Below are 22,536 nucleotides of genomic sequence, written 5' to 3'. Positions count from 1 at the left end.
AAGGGGCCCCCCTTGGCTTAGAAGGTGTTAATAACTTCACGTTGAGCTACATTAGATACAGGTTCATAATGTCATTTTTAGAGATGTTACCGATCAATCGGCAATGGATCGGATCGGGCCAATCAAAGCGTGATCGGCGATAATCGGTGGTTTAGATCAAAAGGTAAATTCACCGATCCGATCGGATCGGTGCATCCGATCAACCAGCCGTTCAGTATGCCCACTTGAGGCCATTTTGGGGTATTGATTTCCACAGTGCTGAAGGAATAATTAGTTACTGCTATGATAATAAATACATAGTAATGCTGGTAAATAACTATAAGGCAAATATATAAATGAATTCATGAGTGAGTGAATGAATGAATTAAAGTTAAAACATTAACATTTAGAAAATATAAATAATAACTTGATCGGATCGGGTGATCAAACTTTTGTGATCGGTGCTCGCTGATCGGTTCCAAAAAACCTGATCGGACCATCCCTAGTCATTTTGTATCTTTGGGTCCCGGGCATCTTTTGGGTCTCAAGCTGAAGAGTATTGTGAACCGCTGTTCTTTTCATGACTTAATTCAAGATTTTACACAATTTACAATAGTGGCGTTTCCATAAAGCCACTTTTTGCGCATTAACGGCTTAATCGCAAAATGTTTTTATGGAAACACTTCAAAATGCGAATAAACTTTCATTATCCGCAAAAAAAGTTATCCGCTTGGAGGAGGAGGATTTTGAGCCTTTATCGAATAAACTAAATTTCGCTTAAGTGAATGGAAACTGGTCAGACAATACATGCGAATAGATGATGACGTTCTGGGTCCATTTCCTCATCCCCTGCCGCTTTGTCCATGGTATAGCGTCAGCCCACAAAACAAACCTGTTGTTTGTTACACACGGAGTGACACGGACCATGTGTAAATTCCTCCCGTTTTCACCTCAAGCCATCGGTGGCGAGAGAACCCTTCCTCATCCCACGGTGTTGCGTGCCTGACGTGCCCAATCTACAAGCTCACAGGCACAGCAGCTCGCATCCACGTCTCCGCGCCGCGTTGAGAGCTTGCAGATCGGCCACCTGACCTTCCAGAGGACGCTGAAACTTGCACTGTGCAACTGCAGCGACGCGACCGCGGTTTTCCCGGTGAACCGGTAGCTTTATGTATTGAGAGGAACTCTTGCCAATTTCGTAAGAGACTCGTTGCCAATTGTATTTAAAAGTTATTTGGGGCCATGATGATGATAACACCTTCTTCCCACTACTAGACAGCGACCGAGTCACAGCAGTCAGACGTGCAGACGGTGCAGTGCTCAGGTTCGGTCTGATAAAAATCAGCCCGATCAACTCTTGCGACGTCGCTAATTCGAATGACACCCGCAAATGGAAACATGCTAAATTCGCTTTGTCTTAATGCGTATTTCTGATAATACGCTTCCCTAATTCGAATAAGTTTATGGAAACGCCACTATTGACAAAGACATACAACACCCACAAGACACACAGTACAAAAAAAGTGTGTGTAATCAGTTTCTGTTGAATGCATATTCCTCCATATGTTTATCAGCCCCATTTCCTGTAGTGTTGTATTTAAGAATTTGGGTATATGTTTTTAACTTCTCTTTAGCCTTGTCATATCTTTTCTGTCACTCAGCACCATATTTGTATCCCCATAAACCGCTGTTCTAAACCCTCCTCTCTCCTTCCCCGTCCCTCTCAGATCATGGAGGGCCACCTGACGGTGCGTGCCAACCTGGGCGACGGGCCTCACACCCTGCACCTGCCCAGCCAGCGGCTGGACAACGGCCAGTGGGTGGTGGTCAGCCTCTATCGCCATGACAACCTGTTCGTGCTGCGCCTGGAGCGGGGCGGGGGCTCCAGAGAGGTCCGAGCCTGGCTGGGGAGCAGGAGGGAGATCGTGGTGCACCCCACCAGCGTCATGGTCGGCAACGGACCCGACTCAGTGGTCAAGGCCGACTTCCAGGGTAAGATCAGAATCTGCGTATCTGGTTAGATATTGCCAGGGGTCATCGCCATGTTGTGGTGAACATTTTTGTCAAAATTCAATTTTTGCAACGGACATACAAAATGAGGGGACAATAATTACGAATAATATTACCATAAAGAGATAGCCCTGAATGACCATAACAGGTCTGTAACTCCGATTGTACAAATGTAACCAAATGGACCCGTAGGGTCCACTTGGTTACATTTGTACACTCTCAGAGTTATGGTGGTCCTTGCAAATAAATCGTTTGAGAACCACTAGTAGTAGTACCTGTGGACTCATGTGCCATGCTGTTGTAGTAAATCACTGTCAAACATAGAGACTTGACATTCAGTAATTGGGTATTATGATCAAAATAAGAACATTTTAAAGGTGTGTAAAACAGATAATCTAATATTTGCCTCGGGCAAGACCAAGTCTTTGCCAAGGACACGTTATGTCCATGTACGGATGGACATATTGATGAACCCTGGCTATTGGATATAATGATTTGATTTGAAGTGATTAATGCATGTTTTCTAATAACAATCAAACTCTACAAAATAGCTAGTAACTAAGGTTTTCAAATAAATGTAGTGAAGCAAAAGTACAATATTTGGATCTGAGATGTAGTGGAGTAGAAGACATTTTTTGGAAATTGGAAATACTCAAGTAAAGAACAAATATCTCAAACGTGTACTTAATTAAATGTGCTTAGTTACTGTCCACCTCTGCCCTGATATTTACTTGCATACAGTATATTGGTCTTATTTAATGGATAGAGTTTGGATCTAAGCTAGCCTCCAGGGAGAAATCTAGGTTTGCGTGTATTGGTGTCAGCTTGATCTGGTCTTAGGACATCTTTATGGCTTATACATTTGATTGTCACATTTTTTCTCTTCTCTTTTAATTTGTCTTTTATTCATTTCCTCTTGTCCACTCCTGTCCTATACTCACTTCATTCCTGATTTTATACACAAATTCTCTTCTTTCCTCTGTATCTCTTTCCTTTCTGTGTTTAGTTTTCTTTCATCAACTGTCCTTTTCTGCCTTTCTCTGACTAAGGCTGCCCCCTAGTGGCCACATCGGGTCTTAATTCATCTGAAGATACAGTAGAGCAGGCAATGTTAGTGGGAAAATGAAATAGTTTCAAATGGCAGTCAGACAGAATCCAAAACATCACTTGAAATATATGAAATATCTCGAAATATATAGAAATATTAACATGAAAATAAAACTTTTTGTCACTTTTTTTCTTTATTGGGTGTTATCTTTGATCATTATCAACTGAGCTTTTTCACAACAGCCATTTTGACATGAAATAGTAAACAGAACCTTAATTAGTATCATTGATTTAAAAAGAAAAACTGTGTTTACCCTACTATTTCGTGTCATTTTGGCTGCCATGAAAACGTTCTATTGTGTATTAGTTTTAAACTTGCATTTCTGATGTTGTCCTAAACCCAGTTTGACTCCTGTCCTCCTCCACAGGCTGCCTGCGAGACGTGCGTCTCAACGGCCACGCTCTCCCTCTGGACGGCCAGAGCACAGAGTTCGCCACGGTGTTGGAGAGGCAAGGCGTGGTCCCTGGCTGCTCCTCAGACGCCTGCGGCTTCAAGCCCTGCCACAGCCCACTGTTCTGTGTGGATCTGTGGAGGAAACACCAGTGCAGGTGGGGAGACTGTAAAGATACATACTGTACCTGTACATGGAACACATGCACATTCAGTATTTTCTATAAGATAAAAAAACATCTATTGCACCCTAACCTCTATTCCAGCATTAAACACACTATAAAGGATCATCCACACCAAGCACTATAACTATACTGCCTTAAAAGGCCAATCTGTAGTAACTACTGCCAGGACACACTGGCTTATTTGTGTCCTGGGATACCAAAGTTCAAATTAGCCTTGGTGATTTTGCGGGACAAAAGATTACCTCAAGAACAGATATGCAATTAGTGTAACACCACTTAAATGCTGATAACCCATTTGGCTGACCGATTGAAACACTTTTTTCCCCCAGTTAAATTATTTGCATAGTTACTGCGCTTTGGCGTCTTTGGAGTCCACACCACGACTATAATGATGACAGTGGTGAACGACATAGTTACAGTGCTCGATGTTGGATGACCCTGAAGTCCTACGTTGTTCTCCGGCAGGTGCCCAGGGCCCCAGGTGACGGTGACAGACGAGGTGTCGGGCCTGCAGCGCTGCGTTCCCTCGCCGTGTAAACCCACGTCCTGCCGGAACCAGGGCGCGTGCCAGGCTCTGTCCCCCGACAGCTTCCGCTGCCGCTGCCAGGAAGGGTTCAGGGGTCAGCGCTGTGAGCTGGGACAGGTCAAAGGCCACCGCCTAGCGGCTCTCAGCCCCAGCTCCATCCTGGCCATCAGCATGTGTCTGCTGGTCTTCTTTGGTAAGTGTAGGAAGTGGAGGAATGTGTCAGTCACTGTGTCTGCACTGGAAATACTCATTATAAATGTAACCAAACTAGAGGTTCTACTAGTAGCTAGTAACTAGTAGCGTAGGCCCTCACATCGAGTAGGCTACAATATCGTCTATACTGTATATAGCTCTGAAGACAGCACCACCAAGTTTTGTACGTTGTCTTACATCCTCTCCAGTAAAAGATTCAAGCCAGGTACAAACTTGGAAATATCCCCATGTTTGGTTTTGAACCGCAACCCTTCTGTTAACATAGCCCTGGTTTATCTCCTGCACCATGCAGGCATCATCCTTTTGCACTTTTTACCGACTTTAACCCGCAATAATTGTGTGTGTGCATTTGTGTGTTGCAGCTGTATTGGTTGCAGTGACAGTGTGGAACCAGAAAGGCAGTCGTAATAAGTTTAGGAAGAGGGGTGTTTACCACATCCCTGCTGAGCACGAGAGCTGGGAGGATATCAGAGAAAACATCCTCAACTACAATGAGGAGGGTGGCGGCGAGCAGGATCAGGTACACCCACGCGCACGCACGCACACACACACACACACACACACACACACACACACACACACACACAAACACACACACACACACACACACACACACACACACACACACACACACACACACAGAACAAAATATTTAAGTAAATGTACAAAAAGGTATTAGCATAAACATATACTAAGTACAATGCACTTTTCAGAATCATTGTCTGACTATAAGTATTGTTATCACTTTAATGTTAAAGTTAAAGAGACCTGGATGTTGGATAAGGGGCACTGACCCAAAAAAAAAAAGGTTTGGAAACACTGAATTGACCGCATTGAAATCGGATTGGATAAATCTGTTTCCTCAATTTTAAGTGTTCTAACAGGATAATAGATGAACTAATTGTGCACACATAAGTCACATATACAAGGTTCATTTTAGTATTGATATCAACCCAGCAATGTTAATTCAAGCCTACAAAGACAATTTTTGTGGCCCCAGAAAGAAAAAGTGAACATTTAGAACAGTAAAAGATTAACACTATGTGGTGCCGTTATTCCTAGCGTCTATCATCCTCACAAACTTACTACTAACCATTTTCCGAAAAATACATGAAAAGAACAGTCTTAGAACGGGTACACATTATTGTGTATCATTATTTTATGCTTTAACTATTGAGAAATAGCAGATATACACTGCGAGCTTGTAGATCTGCTATTTCTTTTAATCGTGAAAATGAGAATTTTTACCCGATTCTATAAGTGTCTTTTGAGTCCTTCTAAGATTTTTTGAAAAACCTATGTTTCTATGTCCGCAATCTGGCCAGCCATTGTCAAAGAAAAGGTCCTTTTCACTTAACTGGAGCTCAGTTAGTCTGTTCTTGAGAGACTACTATGTCAGTGGTTCTCAAACCTTTTCATGTGAAGGACCCCCAAACTGATATTTATTTGGCCACGGACCCGCATCTCAAAATATTTAGTTCCAGGGACCACCCAGAAGCAAAATTTGAGTTACAAACATTTGCTTTAAAAATACATATATTCAAAGATTTGCACACATTTTCACGACTTTTTCAAAAATAGCAGATCTACAAGCTCTCAGCGCGGCACTCGGTGCCGCGCTGTGAGCTTGTATATCTGCTATTTTTCACTGGTTAAAGCATTCAATAATTCTAGGCCTAAATGGGTTAAACGTGACTAACCGAACCTCCCCCCTTCTTCAGAACGCATACGACATCACAGAGCTGAAGCGTCCCCTGTGCTCCAGCCTGTCCCAGTCGTCCTCCTGCACCACGGCTCCGCTCATCAAGTCCTCCCAGGGCTCCCAGGAGGAGGTGCACCCGGCCGGCTCCTCCTGCAGCAGCTCGGGCGCCCCGTACCTCAGCATCCCCCACCACCACCACCACCACCAGCACCACCACCATCACCACCACCACGCCAACGCAAACGGCGGCAGCTGCGCTAGCAGCGACGCCGCCTACGCCGCTTATGACGCCAACGGAACCACCGGCTGCTACACCAACCACGGCGCCAGCGGGGACCTCAAGGTGAGCGACGCCGGCGGCTACGCGGACACGGCCCCCCAGGCGGGACCGCAGTCCCACGGCGACTTCAAGAGCTACGTGGCGCGCATCATCTGGGAGGCGGACACCGACAGCGACGTGTACCCGCAGGACGCCTACCACGTCTGGTGCGTGGAGGGCTCCGGCTCGTCGGTGGGCAGCCTCAGCTCACTGGGCTCGGTCTCGTCCTGCCGGGACGCCGCGGGGCTTCCGGAGGAGGACGCGGACGACGAGGGGGGTTTCGGTTACGACAGGCTGTCCAGCTGGGGCCCCAAGTTCCAGACACTGAGCGAGATGTACGACCGGCCCCAGTTGGCCCTCACGTACAGGGACGCTGTCAGCTACATGCAGAGGAGCCATAGCCAGGACCCCCTCCCCCATCCACATTAGGGCCCCCCTGGTAAACCCCCTATGGAACTATATGCGTACAGCCAACCCTACAATGTCTCTGTCCACTAAACACAGCCCTGTGTAAATGGGTAGCATAGCATTAACACTACCAGCGTTAGCGGTTTTTATCGCCTATGTGCCCGTCCATATTAAAATGTATGGTGTGCATTGGTGTCACAGGATTGTCAACCACCAAATATGTATGTATGTTGTACCTTTGTCTGCTGTCGATGTGGTCAGACAGACAGATAGACAAGGACTGGACCAGTGGAAGTAGAGGAGAGGAGACCAAGAATAAGGCGAATGTGGGAAATTATGATGAAGCTTTTCAGCCACATGAACCCTAGCATCTGGGCGGTGAACAATCAGCGAAAATAGCAGATCTGCAAACTCACAACCCGTTGCAAAGCGAAGGGCTGTGAGCTTGTAGATCTTTGATATTTGGTGCGGAGGGGGAAAAAGGGGGGACCTACTAGTAGTCAACTATACAGACCCTGGTCAACTATACAGGGTTGTGGTCTACAGAATGTGTTACGAGTCATTGTCATGGAAACAAAGCACACACAGACAGACAATGGGTAACAGTTGTTTTAGTAGCGGGTTTGTCTAGTGGGAGGTGTTGACAAATGGTGTCATTCTGATTTGAATTTATTTATTGGCTTTTATTCGTCTCTTTAAAAGCTGTTCCATGTACTGTATTTATTTAGGTTTTACATTATTTTTTAGCCAGCTTATACGCGGTGGAAATTGTTCCTCAATGTGACAATGTGAGTTTGAACTTGATAATACCAATCAAGTTACCAAGTTGGGTATACACACTCTGGTAGTTTTATATATCTTCAGTTAGTAATATGCTTGAAGATACTGTACACTGTTTGTCTAACACCTGGCTTTCATGTTATTAACATTTTTGGAGCGGTGAAAGCGCTCCCAATAGACAGGTATATCCGTGGGTATGTCCGTGGGTGGCTGGGTGGGTGGCTGGGTGGCTGGCTGGCCGTGTCCGTAGCCTGGCAATACCTTGAGTGGCCACACACAACACACTAGTTAAAGGAGGGGCGCTGTTTTGTGCAGGCCAGGCACACTCACCACTCACTCACAGGCACAGTTTACACTCACTCACTCACTCACATGGGGTACAGCTGCTCAAATTCACCGCTCCACTTCGAACCGAGGTTTGATTTTTAAAGACAACAGAGTATTAATGAGTGACCATTTAAAAAAAAACACTTCCATAGAATGTACAGTAGGCTGCAGAGGTAATGTTCAAATTGGTGTCAAAAAAAGTTCAAATTCAGATCTTCTGTTTTTGTGTAAATGCACAGATCTTCACATCAAAACAGAATCACGTGAAAGGACTCTTGAGGGTCTTTTCACAGTTTCTCATTGCCAGTTTCTCTATTACTATTAAAGGACAACTTTGTTTGTTTTACAGCAAGGGTTAATATTTTAGATTGTAATTAGAGAAAACAAAAGAAAAGATGAGTGTTAAAATGTTTTCATTTACTTCTTTCTATTGTTTTAGCGATTTTAAAGACTTTGATTTCAGTGCATGGGGGCATGCATGCAATTAAATGTGTCTTTTTAGACACAATAAACTGGCACTTTCTTTATTACTATTTACAGTAACACTACTAGCCCCCATATTGTCACATCTGCCCATGAAAGACTGTGGAGCATCTTGGGAATGGGCTTATTGCATCTAAAAAGACATATTTAGCCACCCACATGCATGCCCCCAACCACTGAAATCTATGTCATTAAAATTGCTAAAACGACAGAAAGAAGCAAATGAAAACGTTTTAACACTCATCTTTTCTTTTCTCTAATTACAATCTAAATCTAAGATATGAACCCTTGTTGTAAAAAAAAAACAAAGTTGTCCTTTAACATCAAGGTTATAGAGTTGTTTCTTGCAACTAATCTACACACACAGTCATTTTCTTTAGCATTTTTTCTATCTTCGTGTTGCACTATAGCGGGTGATTCTATGTCATTATAAAAGGGACTGTGGGATCAATTTGCCAAATAAAAAGTACAAAACCTTAAAATGCTGAGAATTTAAAAAAAATCCTCTCAACTTGCCTGGTGAAAAAATGAAATATACACTGACAATAGGTTTTTAGATGAAAGATTATTTTTGTACTCTTGTTGAAAAAGCATCCAATATTGGCTCCCCCTCCTTTGTGCACTGACTGTATTATGGGGTGGGTGGACTCTTCAGTATATGTGTTGTATTGTTTGGAGGTAGCTGTCATGTTCCCACCTATCTCTGAGTATGCATACAGAACATATCCCTAGAGGTGAGAGGAAGGCCAAATGGGAGTCGTAGCCATTTGGATGTACCGCTCCTGCCTATAGAGATATGACAAAAAGTCATCAGCATTTGGCGAGTGGCTGGTGGTAATTTCGTTCCCTACCTCGAAGCAACATCCCCATATATTTTTGTCTTGGCAACTTCTAAATAATGAATGTATTGTTTTATAGATGGTTTATGTACTGTGTGTTTTTTTTATGAAGAAATATTTCCTGTTGTGGTCTGAGCATGGACTCGGAGACAAGAGAGAGTCAGATAATGAACAGGCGAAGAGTACAATCATAAATGGTGATGATAGTTGAAATAATGTTATATTATTGGTTTGATATTTTCAACGACGGATTTCAAAATAGTGGATCGAGTGACCTTGCTGGAAATCCTTCCAATGTTTAGTTTGGCCTTAGTGTGAAGAAAGACACTGGTGAAAGTCCAATCAAATATATGACGTGCATTTAACAAACAGGTGTCTCAAAGGAACAGATACAAAACAAAGAAAAAAAGCAAGGACAAACATGCCACAAAGACATTATTAGCCCCACGGTGTTAAAACATCCTTGCTACGTTTTGAAGTACGCCAGTGCACGGAGGAACCAAGACAAGTGTCACTGATTTTATCCCTGGCCCCAAAAGTGTACCTTCAGACAGTTGTACTGGAAGCTATGCATCCAAAACAAGTTACACGGGTGTCTTTTATGAACTGATTTTTAGCTCCAAATATGATGTATTGTGTGTTTTAACATAAACTGAGTTGACAACTGTCAGTATAAACTAACTGTTGAGACAATGTTTTATGACCATGTGTGTGTGAATGTGTTGATTTGTGCAGATGTCACAGACGCATTCGTGTGAATGTGACGGAGGCATTCCTTCAGTCCGCACCAGTGTCTAAACTTGTTGTATTTAGAACTGAACATTCTTTAAGTTATGTAAAATATGATGTACTGTACATATGTACGTTTTATAGCAACCTAACATGGAATATTCCTTTTGTATATGACTTTTAATAAAACAGCTATTCCCCAAGGCATTACAGTTTCATTGATCTTGATCTTTGATCTTTTCTCTCTTTCAATTTTGGATCAATTACCAATGGTGGAATGTATTTTCCACCACATTTCTCAAGTACTGTACTTAAAGGAGTAGTTCTATGTAATTATTAGTGGGCACATCATAATCTAAACAAGGTCTATTCACAGAAATGTATCAAACCTCTCTTACCTTCAGCGCTGCAGTTTTTTGCCTGTCTGGCAATGTTGGCATTATGTTCCACTTCCACTTCCACTCCACGAGTGCCTGTGTGTGTACGGGCCAATATGGACACAAACTAAAGTGAATCCTCACATATTTCACCACAGAGAAACATGCAGTAATCCTGTTCAGATTACATTGAGAAAAACAAAAGGATATATTAAATAGTGTGAGTTTACTAGCAATAGTATTAATGTATTGTCAACTGTAGCATTATTAGTGTTATTACTAGTAGTGAGGCATAGCCACTACAACTTCTACTAGTCCTCACAACAGTTGCCTTTTTGTGTTGAACAACATAGTTGATCTTGAATGCAACACATCTGACTTGTAAACAAGACCTACCAGTGTGTTAGAAGAATTTAATCTGCTTCATATCTCATAGGAGATTATTGTTCATTAAGAAAGCAGCTGCTTGCACTGCCTTGCAGCCACTTCATCTTTCTCTGATGCTCCTCTGTCATGGCTGGGTGATGTAGTGAACACAAAATGGCATAAAGTCTTGATATTTGGAAATGTGTGGGGCCTAAATAGGCAGTTACGAGCCAAGGAATCCAACTGCCTGCCAAGGGGATTTTTTAAAATTATTATTATACAACATGAAATGGTTCAAGAATTATAAGCCAAAATGTGAAGCGACCCGTTATGTTCTTCCTTGGCCTACTAGGAGAAATGAGCTGTTCACAGACAGACATACAGTATAAACAAACACACGCACGCACGCACGCACGCACGCACGCACGCACGCACGCACGCACGCACGCACGCACACACACACACACACACACACACACACACACACACACACACACACACACACACACACACAGAGTCTCTCTCTCTCTCTCTCTCTCTCTCTCTCTCTCTCTCTCTCTCAGACAGAGGTGAAAACATAATCTACTGCCTTCAGCTGGCATGGTGGAGATAAAAAAAAAGAATGGAATGTATGTGACATATTTGTCCTTTGAGAACTCACAATAAAGGTATGGAACATTCGTCCTGTTTCATCATGTGGCAGTGTCGTGCAGCCATGCCCTCGCCATTGGCCCTAAGTCAAAGAGGACGGCTTCTAAAGGTTTGGCTTCTAAAGGTAGTCTTTATCAGACTTCTGGTATGCGCATGCTGCACTTGACGGCCAAGACCCAATTCTTCATAGATGATTTGAAGTGGCCAACCCCAGTACATAATATATACTGTTGGCAGGGTCCATTCTCCTTTGACACCATCTCCTGGGTCCCAGATGTAGCGATGGATATCTGTGGGCCCGGCCGTCTCCCACTCACATGGAACCATACGTTTAGATTCTGCATCTCTTGTCATCTCATTCTGATCCTCAAAGAATCTGAATGTATTGTCACATCACAGGTTTACAGGTGTAAAGAAGGGGGTGAGTTGAAAAGTAGGATTAAAGGTCCACACCTGGTGCATTGCTATGCAGACCAGGGCATTTCAATGCTAATATGCAGGGCTCCACTCCCCTATGATTCACTGGGTTTCACACTTTCAAATCAGTGAGTCTGAGTGAGAGGCGTGTGAGAGTGAATGGATGGATTGACTCAAAAGCCCATTAAATGAATGTGAATTAACCGCACAAAATAAACACATCTGATGTGTACGGACCTTAAAACCAAATCCTGAGTATACCTCTGGCCAAATCCTACTTGGCCGGAGGTACTAGGATAGAGATCTCTGGTCGCCAAACAAGGAATGGAGATGACCTGGACACTCCAGTATGCAAAACTGAGAGATACAAGAAATCACCAATCACCAATCCCATACACTTAAATGATAGTGGATTTTAGATTTGTAGGCAAATGCATTTTTTATTTTTGAAGTTTTATATTGTAATCGGCAAAATAATTCAGTCTTTCAGTGTGTTTCTAATGGCACGTCTGTGATCATGCTGAAAGTTGAATAAACATAAACATCTGAATAAATAATCTCTTACACGATTCACACAGTAGGTGGTTGCAGTATCTTCTTGATATCTAAGTGCAAATACAATAACAAAAATAAATGTTGTTATCGCTTCCACTGATTGAGGACAAGGCTCAAATAAGAGCCTTGTCCCCTGCTTGGGCGTATCTGTCTTGACAGAGAGAGAGTCTACATTTAAAGCTAAGTACAATGATCAATAATTAAAAATAATAATAAAAAAATGACATTTTGATATCTGTAATTCGCAAGATACACAGTATTTATATAGGTGTCAATTCTATGTTGTTGTTGTTGTTGTTGTTGTTGTGTGAATATAATATAATATAGGCCTACTATAAAAGTAGTGTAATTGAAGCTGGCTTCGGTTTGACAGCAGCTCCACGTGTTCGCTTTGTTTACATCTGGAGTTAAAAGCACGTTGTCGCTCCTAGCTTCCTTCTCATTGGCTCAGCGTGTGAGAAACTCCTCCCACCGGCAGACATCTAACACGGAAGCATTATCTGAGCTGCAAAAAAACAACTAAAATATCGTCGTATGTACTACATTGTATGGCGAAAACCATGTCAGATGTCACATATACGTCTGCGGAATCGTTTAATTCTGACCGGAAAACGAAGAAAACACTTTTAATCGTAAAAAACCTCTAAAGTCGTACGCTGTGTGCACAGAACGAGTAACACCGGTCGGTTAAACTCGTTGAAAGAAGCCTCTATCGTCACCATACGTATATATCAAAATGACAGCATTGTACCTTTGGATCCGAACCTGCATTATTGTGTCTTTATAGTAAACAGAATTCGGCATTTGAACGTTTTAGCGCGTTTAAAACAGCCGGCAACACACATGCGCACTGCACTGGTCGTAGTAGGCTGCTGCTGTATAAGTAGGTCTATTGGCGCCGGCGCGCCAGCTGATCCAGCCATTCATTCATTATTCGTCTCAGAGGTAAGAGGACAGGAGGACTCGTCCGGCTCTTTGCTCGTTTTTAACAAGGATTTTGGTGTTCTGTTTGGAGCTGAAAGGCTCGTGGAGTTTATAATACATTCCCCTCGTTCATTGCGTTCATTTGGATGGGTCATTTCTTTCATTTTTCTTCTTCAATGGCGACCTAAACAAACAAGCAGTTGCTTCTTCTTCAAACTACTATCTGATTTTTGCAGCTACCTTGGTTAGTTTGAGACTTTTGGATTTACTGTTAAAATGGACCACGGGTATTTGTTGAACTGACTACTTATCCCACGTTATTAGTGGCGTTTTGTTTAGATATAACGTGTAGGTGTGGACGTGGATCTGTACTATGTTCATCATGGACGTTGCAGAAGTGTAGTAACGTTAGCCTACATAAAAGGATTAACGCGGTATTTTCGTGGTCGTGGCTATACATATGTAAGATAGCAGTACATATATGTAGTATATCGGTGTGTTGTGATGTTGTATTGTTGTTATTATGGAAGGTTGGGGACGATCTGTGCCCGAACAAGAAGAACAAGAGGCAGGGCTGAAAGCCCTCCCGCTTTGTAGGCTGAAATTGGCGCGTGTTCGAGTTTCGCAAATCGTTAAAATTCTACATCTAACCGACGTTTTTGCAAATTCTACCAACTCCGTGCTATGCTTGGGATGTGTGGCTTTTAGTGCAGACCTGGACCTCTGGTCAAATATGACAATTATCACCATTTTCCATGAACAAACAGGGAAGGGACCCAGGACTACCCCCTCCTATTTTAGCTGGCTAATACTAGTAGCTAAAGATAGTGTTAGGCTAGTTTGAACTTCATATATACATCTGTGTTTTACCTCTGCGGTACATATAGGATACAGTTCACTCTTAAAGAGGGTACATTTAGCCTATTTGTATGTCTGCACCATGGCTTGGTGTGAAATGCTAATTTCAGTAGCTCTGGCTTGGCATGTAAAGCATCCTGAACTGTTCCTTTTGTCATTGCAGTGAAACCCTAGCTTCATCATTCATTCATCATGTCTAGACGCAGGTAAGCTAAGGCAATGCACAACTACAGGCATACAATACTTGTAACGTAACGTTCCTAGTTGGTCATAATACAAAATACATATTAATTTAATGTGTGCTCTTCTTTGCTTTAGTGGTCGCATCACATTGCAGGCAAGAGACGAGAATGCGCCAGAGCAAGTGGTAGTAAAGGTCGCCCCAAACAAAAGAAAATCAGAGGTTTGTGCCATTAATAAATACACATTGGTCTTATTTTTTAACTCCAGAGTATTCATATTGTCGCTATACTGTGCTGATGTTAACTGTACTGTATTTTCCCCTTCTCCTCCAGCCGTCCAAAAAGAAATTGCAACCTGCTGCCAAGAAACAAAATTATGAAATACAGGTTAGTGTCTTACAGTGCTGCGCTATCTTTAACATTCACTTATTCTATTCGCATGAAGCATTGAAGAGCTTTAATCATTGTGTGTTGATTGTAAGATGTGTGCTAGCTAATGTGCTGAGTCGCTGATAAGTGTGTTGTAATATTATCTGTGTCAGTGGACCAGTGGGTTAGCGGTGCGCGCGCTTGATTGACCCCGCGTTTTGTCTTCCTACCCGCCTTATTTATCCCCCCCCGATAATAAAACGCCAGCTAAAATTGCTAATAATTGTATGTGTACTTGGATCTAGTTCTTGGTAGCTGTTTAGTCATGCATTCATATTATTAGGATTATTATTAACATGGGCAACTTGTATTAACTGCATTTCTATTAGAAATGTGTGTGCCCTAAGCAAGTAAGATAGGGAACACACATTTCTGGTGTTCTTTACCCATTACTTCTATAACATGCTTTGAACAACATTCTATATTCTTTTCACAAACTAAAAAAGTAACATGTTTTTGTCTGTAATGTAGAATCGGTGGTCTCAAGAGGGAGCCAGTCCATGTGTCCTTATTGAGACTCCACATAAAGAGCTGGAACCCATCAACAATGACCCAACTGGGTTCAGGCGATACAGATTCAAGAACCTCTTCATCAAACCATCACCTTTACCCTGTCTAAGGTGTGTGTGTGTGTGTGTGTGTGTGTGTGTGTGTGTGTGTGTGTGTGTGTGTGTGTGTGTGTGTGTGTGTGTGTGTGTGTGTGTGTGTGCGCGCGGTGTGTGCTTTTGAGACTATTAATTATCCCCACCCTGCTTTGTATTTGCAATGTGCTGAGGCTTTGTTATGTCACTTGGCCAAGTTTTTAAGTTCACCTTTCAATTTACTTAATGTATGCATGCCTCCTTTCCAGTTGGGCGAGCTCAGACGATGTGTGGATCAAGATGTTAAATAAAGAGCTGAAGTATGTCCACGATAAGAACTACCTGGAGCAGAACCCCAAAATGCAGGCTAAGATGAGGGCCATTCTCCTGGACTGGCTTTTTGAGGTACAGTATGTGGGCTGGTGGCCGTGGTCACATTGGTCAGATCTGTTTAAGGTATTATAGTTATGATAAGATCTATTAAAACCCTGTAAAATATGGGGTGTTCAACTCTGTACAATCTAAGAGCTGCATTATCTGGAACACAAAACGGGGTAAAAGATGAAGAATTGTCATCTACTGTGTGGCAGTAGTTTGCCTAATGCTCTACAATGGCCAGCTTTCTTTTGTTTTACTTAACTTTGGGTCTATCTACCTCTTTCAGTGTGGCAATGAACAGCCAAATGTTTGCCTATTATGAAATGATCAAAATGGGGATGCTATGATAAGTTGTTAAAAGGTTTCTTGTGACAACAAAGATGGCTGACTTTTTTCGACTTACCTTGACGTGTTTGCAGGTGAGCGAGGTGTATGCTCTCCACCGACAGACGGCATACCTTGCCCAGGACTTCTTTGACCGCTTCATGATGAGCCAGGTTAACGTCAGCAAGGGGAACCTGCAGCTCATCGGCATCACAGCCCTCTTCATTGCTTCCAAGATAGAAGTAGGTTCCTCAACATCTCCCTTATTATTTTGGAGTAACCTTCATCTGTACACTGACTGTTAATCCCCTGGCAATCTCACTTAACAATGCCATCCATTTTCTTAACCTTTCCCAGGAGATTTATCCACCCAAGATCCATGAATTTGCGTACGTTACAGATGGAGCCTGTGATATGTGGGACATCCAGCGGATAGAACTCATGATATTGAAGGTAGGCAGTGGTGTAATGGTCGTAGAAACCGGTACCATGGTAATTTTTTCACATGCACCCGCAGGAACGGCACGGAACAATGCATGCTAGAGCGTGTCCCCCTAAGATTCTCGATGTGCCAAGTAACCTAATCAAATGGCCACAACAAATCTGAAACTGTCCATGAGTACAAACTGTGCCTCTTTTACCCCAACAACGAATGTTTCATCAGCTGGAGTTAACCTAATTTGTAAATAGACCTGTAATGTACAGGAGTAGGGTTCTGTTATAAACAGTGAAAATGCAGTTTCTTTGTACGCTTTTTCCCCCCCTCTTGGATTGGTGAGTCTAAATAAATAAATGTACACTACTTCAGTGACCTGGGAAATCTATCCAGCTGTATTTAGCATGCATTGTAACAAATTATAGGTCTTATTGCATACAAGTTTCATTCTTAAATCCAGTGACAGTTGAGAGACTTGACTTACTGCCCTTTATGCCAGCTAGCACGTACAAAGAATTTCCACTTCTCTCTGCTGTTCTGGGCCTGTGTTTTTACCCCAGTTGTGATTCAGGGTAAGGTTGAGGTTGTTATAAATGACTCATGATACTTAACTCCTGTCCTGTTTCTCCCCAGGCATTGGACTGGAACCTTTGTCCAGAGACTCCCATCACCTGGCTGAAGCTCTATGCCCAGGTTGAGGCCCAGACAGACGGTGACAACTTCTTAGTGCCTCAGTTTTCCCAGCACACCTACATTCAGATCACACAAGTAAGAATAAATGGCAAGCACACAGAACAACCTTAGTTTGGAATAGTTATTTATCGTGCCCAAATTAAACTCTTGTGTTGTCACCAGTTGGAGTATTTCAGCTGGTTACCTTCTCTTGATTTAACCACTTGATCCCTAGCATCCCTATTCTGGGCGGAATATTCGCCAAAAGTTCCAGATCTACAAGCTCACAATGTATATCTGTATTATTATATCTGTCTGATTTATTATGTGTCCAAAGTGTTTTTTTTTTAATTGTGTGTCAGGAGTGCAACAATAGAAATAAGCCCTCTGGCGTTATTGAGTCCTTAGTGATGCTATGAAACTGCTATTGTGATCTTTTTTGTGTGAGATTACTGTGATATCCCCACGTAAAATCATACATCTTGTAGATCAGCTATTTTTGTTGAATAGATTTGGTGTAGATAAAAAGAAAAGAGCCTCTACACGTGAACCCCAGTCAAGTGTTGTGGGTATAAGTCAGTGGGTCTCAAACGTTTTTTGAATATCAATGTATAAAATATGTATAAAGGGGTTCTTTTTTTTTATGTATTGACACATTTTGCTGGGGGACCCCTGGGTATCCCCTGGACCCCACTTTGAGAACCCCTGGTATAAGTGGTTAACTGACAGTGTTGAGTCAGTTCTGCAGTTCCTGTGTGGAAGCTCTTCGTGTCTTGACATTAACCATAGGCCGTTGTGTTGCAGCTGTTGGACCTGTGCATACTGGACATCGACTCTCTGGATTACTCCTACAGCGTTCTGGCGGCAGCCGCCTTCTGCCACTTTTCTTCTTTTGAAGTGGTTCATAAAATATCAGGTATGAGCTTCGCTTTAACTTGAATTCAATTTGTGATTGTTTTTATTCAGCCAAAAGTGGATGCGGACATGAGGCTGGCATTAAGTACTACTACTCACATGTTTTAGAAATACTGTTAACAAGTAAGTCTGGAATTCAAAATGTATGAATGTGTACCAAAAGTACAAAATATTTGAAAATGGCAGATCTACAAGCTCACAACGCGTACTTCAGTCCTTAAGTAAATGTACTTACTTACGGTAGTTATTCTACGCCACTGACCCACACTAACAGTTCAAATATCAGTATACTTCTTTTCTTCCAATAAAATCAGGATAAATACAGGTTGTGGAAAAAGTCTTAAAATGACAAGCTTTTAGGATTCAAGTATTTCAGTCTTGAAAGCACAGACTTCTTAGTTTGAAAATCTACCAGCTTACAGACATGATATATACTCTTGTTTTCCATTCATTGGTCTTGTATTTCATTCTGATGGTGTAAAGATGTTATTTCGTTCTGACCGGTCACCGACCCAAAGAGTCTTGAGCTTAGTTGATGAAACATGTTGTCACCCTGAAGTGTGACACATTTGGCTCTCTTCCCCATTCCTGGCTGTTGCACACATGCTCATGGGTGATGGTTTCTGCCCTCTTTATCATCCTAGGTCTAACATGGGAGAGTGTATCTCCCTGTGTGCGGTGGATGACTCCCTTTGTGGATACTGTGCGAGAACTGCCCACAGTTGAACTGAAGAACTTTGCCAAAGTTAAGATGGATGACAGGCACAACATCCAGACGCATGTAGACTACCTGGAGCTCTTGGTGAGTTTTCAGCAGCAGTCTTTTTGTTGGGTTTTCGCTGTTCTTCACCTCCACCTTACTTACTATACTGCCCTGTCATGAAAATATCAGTCCTATCATGTGAAGTGAAGGAAAAAGTAATCACTTGGACACTAGGTGGTGCTTTGGCACCAGAAACTACATGAGTTGGACATTTTCCACAGCAACTACTAGCTACATGCTCTCATCTTTCACTAAATTCCACCATTATCTCTTTATAACCCAGAACTGAATGTCGTTGAATATTCAGACCTTATTTACTATTTCCTATACATCCTTGTCTCTAAAATATAACTAGCTTATTTTCTTCTTACCTTGGACAGGTTTAGGTTAGATTGTGAACATGACCTATTCTGCCCCAAAGCCTGAAAGAAAGGCTTTGTACTTACAAAATGTTCCCCATTTTCAACAGTTTTTATTTGACACTTGCTTTGGCAATTAAATTGAGCAAAAGCTCAATTTAATTGAATGAATCCTCCTCCCTGTGCTTATGTCAAATTCCTCTCTTAACAGGGTATGGCTCATGAGAGACGGATTGACAGCCCAGACTGCCAGATGTCACCCGTGGCCCTGGGACCACCAAGCCTACTGACCCCTCCCAGTAGCACGGAAAAACCCACCAGTCACTGAGATTCATGGACCCATCAAAGCTCTTACCTCGTGGAGATTCTAAACGGTGAAGCGACCGTAAAAGAAACCTTCAACCACATTTCATCCAGACTTATCAGGGGGAAATAGGACGGCCCCATTGGTGATCAATAGGATAGGCTTTTACTAAATGCCTAACTTTTTTTTTTTTTAAACACTAATTGGGTGTCATGCCGTACCTATTGCTTTTATCAAGATTGATAGAGATTTTTGAGACCAGGAACATACAGAAACCTGCTGCGCTCCCGCTGTCCAAGTTGTCTCCAGGTGTTGAATGCTTAAGTGGCCAGAATGCCACTTACTGGTTCTAGTGGGATTGTGAATGAACAATTTCTGTTGTGAGCCGTCTTATAAGACGGAAGCACAAAAATGTTGTCAATAGATGAGGGTTTTATAATTAACGTTTCAACCTCCCCAGTGTTATTGCCCTGTCTCTAGAAAGTATTTCATTTTGTTAAGTGAAAGGGCAAATTTCTAAAGAGGGGGAGACGCCATAACTATATGAGAATTGATAATAACTTTAATATGGTACAGGAATGTCTTGACCAAGTGCAGACAGACGCATTAATAACTAATATCAGGGGCAAATTCTCTTCCTCTCCCTGTAGTCTTGCAGTCCCCAAGAGCCCAAGACTTTGAATCCCCACCTAGAAAAGTTTGAATCAAATATCTTTAAACACCCAAAATCTAAATCTGATCCACTTGAGTAGGGATTCAAAATGTAACTCTTGGGCCCAGATTGGGGCACAACTATTAAAAGTGTCTAAGGGCCACTAAGATAGAAATGCATATGAACTGACCAACCGGGGACCTCCTTAGACCAACCGTGGGCTTTTGTTGCGGCCCAGCCAAATGGAGGCTTGCATGACTTTCTCGGACGAAATCCAGATATCGATCCGTGGTTCAGCAGAGCCTCTGTCGCCGGAGTTGATGATGCGAGTCATTAGGTGTCCATCTGACCACGTGTGAGACCACTTGCCAGTGACTGGCTGTGACTATGGTCACTGGCAAATGGCAACCGCTACTGTTGGTGTGTGAGGAGAGGCAGACTACCATGATGACCATCCTTCAGGAAACCTTTTTAATGGGGTGTTGTGAACACACCCATTAGCCCCCAATTAGTGTGTCTGTGTGTGGCTCAGTTAATTTCCTTTTTGCCACTGTTGCAACCTGGTTGCATGTTCGAGTTACATTCCTGTGAGACTTGATTTCCGTAGGTAAATGACCTACAACTGTGCAGAATTTAATGTTTTAAAGCATTGTATTTATTTCTTTATAAGCCTAGTTGTGTACAATGTTTTATATGTAAAAAGTTAATACAGCTATGAATGGAATTACTGATCGCTGCCAAAGGCAAAAGCTATTTATGATTTTTGCTGTGACGTACTTGAAGGTGTGACACGTTAAAATACAGTTATTCATTAAATGTGTTGTACAATTGCCTGTCCTATCTGAAGGTGCCTTAAACATAGATAGCTATGTAATACAAGCTGCGGTGTTAAGCCCAGAGGCTTATGAGCCTTGAACACAACTGTGACTCTTTGCTGTAGCCTGCCGTATCGAATAGAAATGCCTTTGTTCTTGTACATCTGCAGTTAAGTGAGATCTATGTAAACGGTAGATTCTAAAGAATGTTTTTTATACACGGCGTAATACCAACATTGAACTGTTTCATTTGTATTTTTAAGTAAAATGGTCAATGGAGTTTAAATTTGTGTTCCTTTTTCTATGACCTTTCTTATGGAAGTTCCTTGTGTCTTATTTGCCCAAGTATATTGCTTTACACATTTCAGCTTACTGTTCTGTCATATCATGGCATAGGATTGCCATAGACTTTTTATTTGTTATCCATATTATATTAAGCAACAGCAAATGTATAAAAGAAAATTACATTAAGAAATGTACTGCCACAGTTCAAGCTGACATGTTTTGTAAAGCTTGACTTTAGAGAAAAGAATAATGCAACTTTTCTTCAAGAGATGGTTTGGTTTGTTCTAGGCAGAAACGGTCTTAATTGTAAATTGTTGTGCATTTCTGTCAACCATCTCGGACATTTCTTTGATCACTAACCATTGCCTATAAAACGTCCACTTGCTCCCTGCTTTGAATAGATGCCTTTAAGGGCACCAGGTTTTAAAACGACCCCAGTGTCTTGGGTTAAAGCTGAACAATCTGAATAACTGAGATTTTGATGTGGATTTAGACTACTTCTTGTTCTCCAGAACTTTAATTGAAGATTTCTACTACATGGGACATCGGCTCTCAAAATGCTAATTTAAGATGCTTTATTATTCAGATGGGACAGATCTCCACCATAGTGCATACATGCAAACATGAATAGCTATGGCAGTGACCTATATTATATTCCGTGGCTGAGCATTTGGGGGTAGGGTGTATGCACGAGTGGGGGGATGTATAGCGTAGCTCCACAACCCCCCTCCATTACAGTCCAACACCCCTTAACCTCCTGCTGGGTGAGGTCATTGTGCTGGCTTGGGAAAGCGTGGCCCCAACCTTGGTGGCAGCATTGTCTCACTATTATTATCCTTCATCATTATGTATGCTTGTTGCATAATTGTCTCCAGACGGCTCAAGGACTCACTCACACAACATTTATTTTATCCTAATTTATTGTCAGGTAAGTGAATAAAAAGTTATTTTGACATTATTGAACACTCGTGCTTATTGATTTTCAGTGTCACAACACGTCCTGTAGATAGAAGGTAGAAGCAAATTGTAATTTGGTGTTACCAGTGTCTTTCATAAGAACAGGATGAGCTCCATCAAAATCTCAGTTAGGCTACTTGGTCTGTGTCTGTGTGTGTGAGCGCATTTGGACTGTTGTAGCGCCACCATGAGGCCAGTTCTTCCATGGCCTGGCCCTACTGTGAGTGCATGTGCATGCAAAGTTGCATAGCAATCGGCCAGAGTCTATAGGCCTATGCAGTGTTTATTTCTTTTTTTTGTATTTATATATAATTATTTTGTTACTGTTGGGATGACTA

General features: G+C 42.2%; 2 protein-coding genes across 2 annotated transcripts in view; both read left to right on the top strand.

Annotated features, from left to right (window-relative positions):
• Positions 1-6,861, top strand: part of LOC308298458 (neural-cadherin) — a gene marked incomplete at both ends in the record, with an annotated part of 162,219 nt that extends 155,358 nt beyond the window's left edge. The window contains 6 exons of the mRNA XM_080742061.1: positions 1,707-1,971; positions 3,465-3,645; positions 4,138-4,391; positions 4,774-4,931; positions 6,133-6,317; positions 6,366-6,861. Coding sequence (XP_080598187.1) covers positions 1,707-1,971; positions 3,465-3,645; positions 4,138-4,391; positions 4,774-4,931; positions 6,133-6,317; positions 6,366-6,861 — 1,539 coding nt within the window. The remainder of the gene's footprint in view (positions 1-1,706; positions 1,972-3,464; positions 3,646-4,137; positions 4,392-4,773; positions 4,932-6,132; positions 6,318-6,365) is intronic.
• A 7,477-nt stretch (positions 6,862-14,338) lies between these two features.
• Positions 14,339-19,513, top strand: ccne2 (cyclin E2; the record flags this gene model as incomplete). Its single annotated transcript, XM_080742048.1, has 11 exons — positions 14,339-14,352; positions 14,465-14,549; positions 14,662-14,715; positions 15,229-15,377; positions 15,608-15,743; positions 16,136-16,282; positions 16,398-16,493; positions 17,110-17,244; positions 17,953-18,064; positions 18,708-18,865; positions 19,397-19,513. The coding sequence occupies 11 exons, from the start codon at positions 14,339-14,341 to the stop codon at positions 19,511-19,513; spliced, it is 1,203 nt and encodes a 400-aa protein (XP_080598174.1).
• Between the last annotated feature and the right edge of the window lie 3,023 nt (positions 19,514-22,536).

The sequence above is a fragment of the Nannobrachium achirus genome (genome assembly GCF_963921795.1).
Source record: "Nannobrachium achirus genome assembly, chromosome: 2".
NCBI classification, from domain to species: Eukaryota; Metazoa; Chordata; class Actinopteri; order Myctophiformes; family Myctophidae; genus Nannobrachium; species Nannobrachium achirus.
The sequence above is the reverse complement of the archived record's forward strand: the minus strand, read 5'-3'. Positions and strand labels throughout refer to the sequence as shown.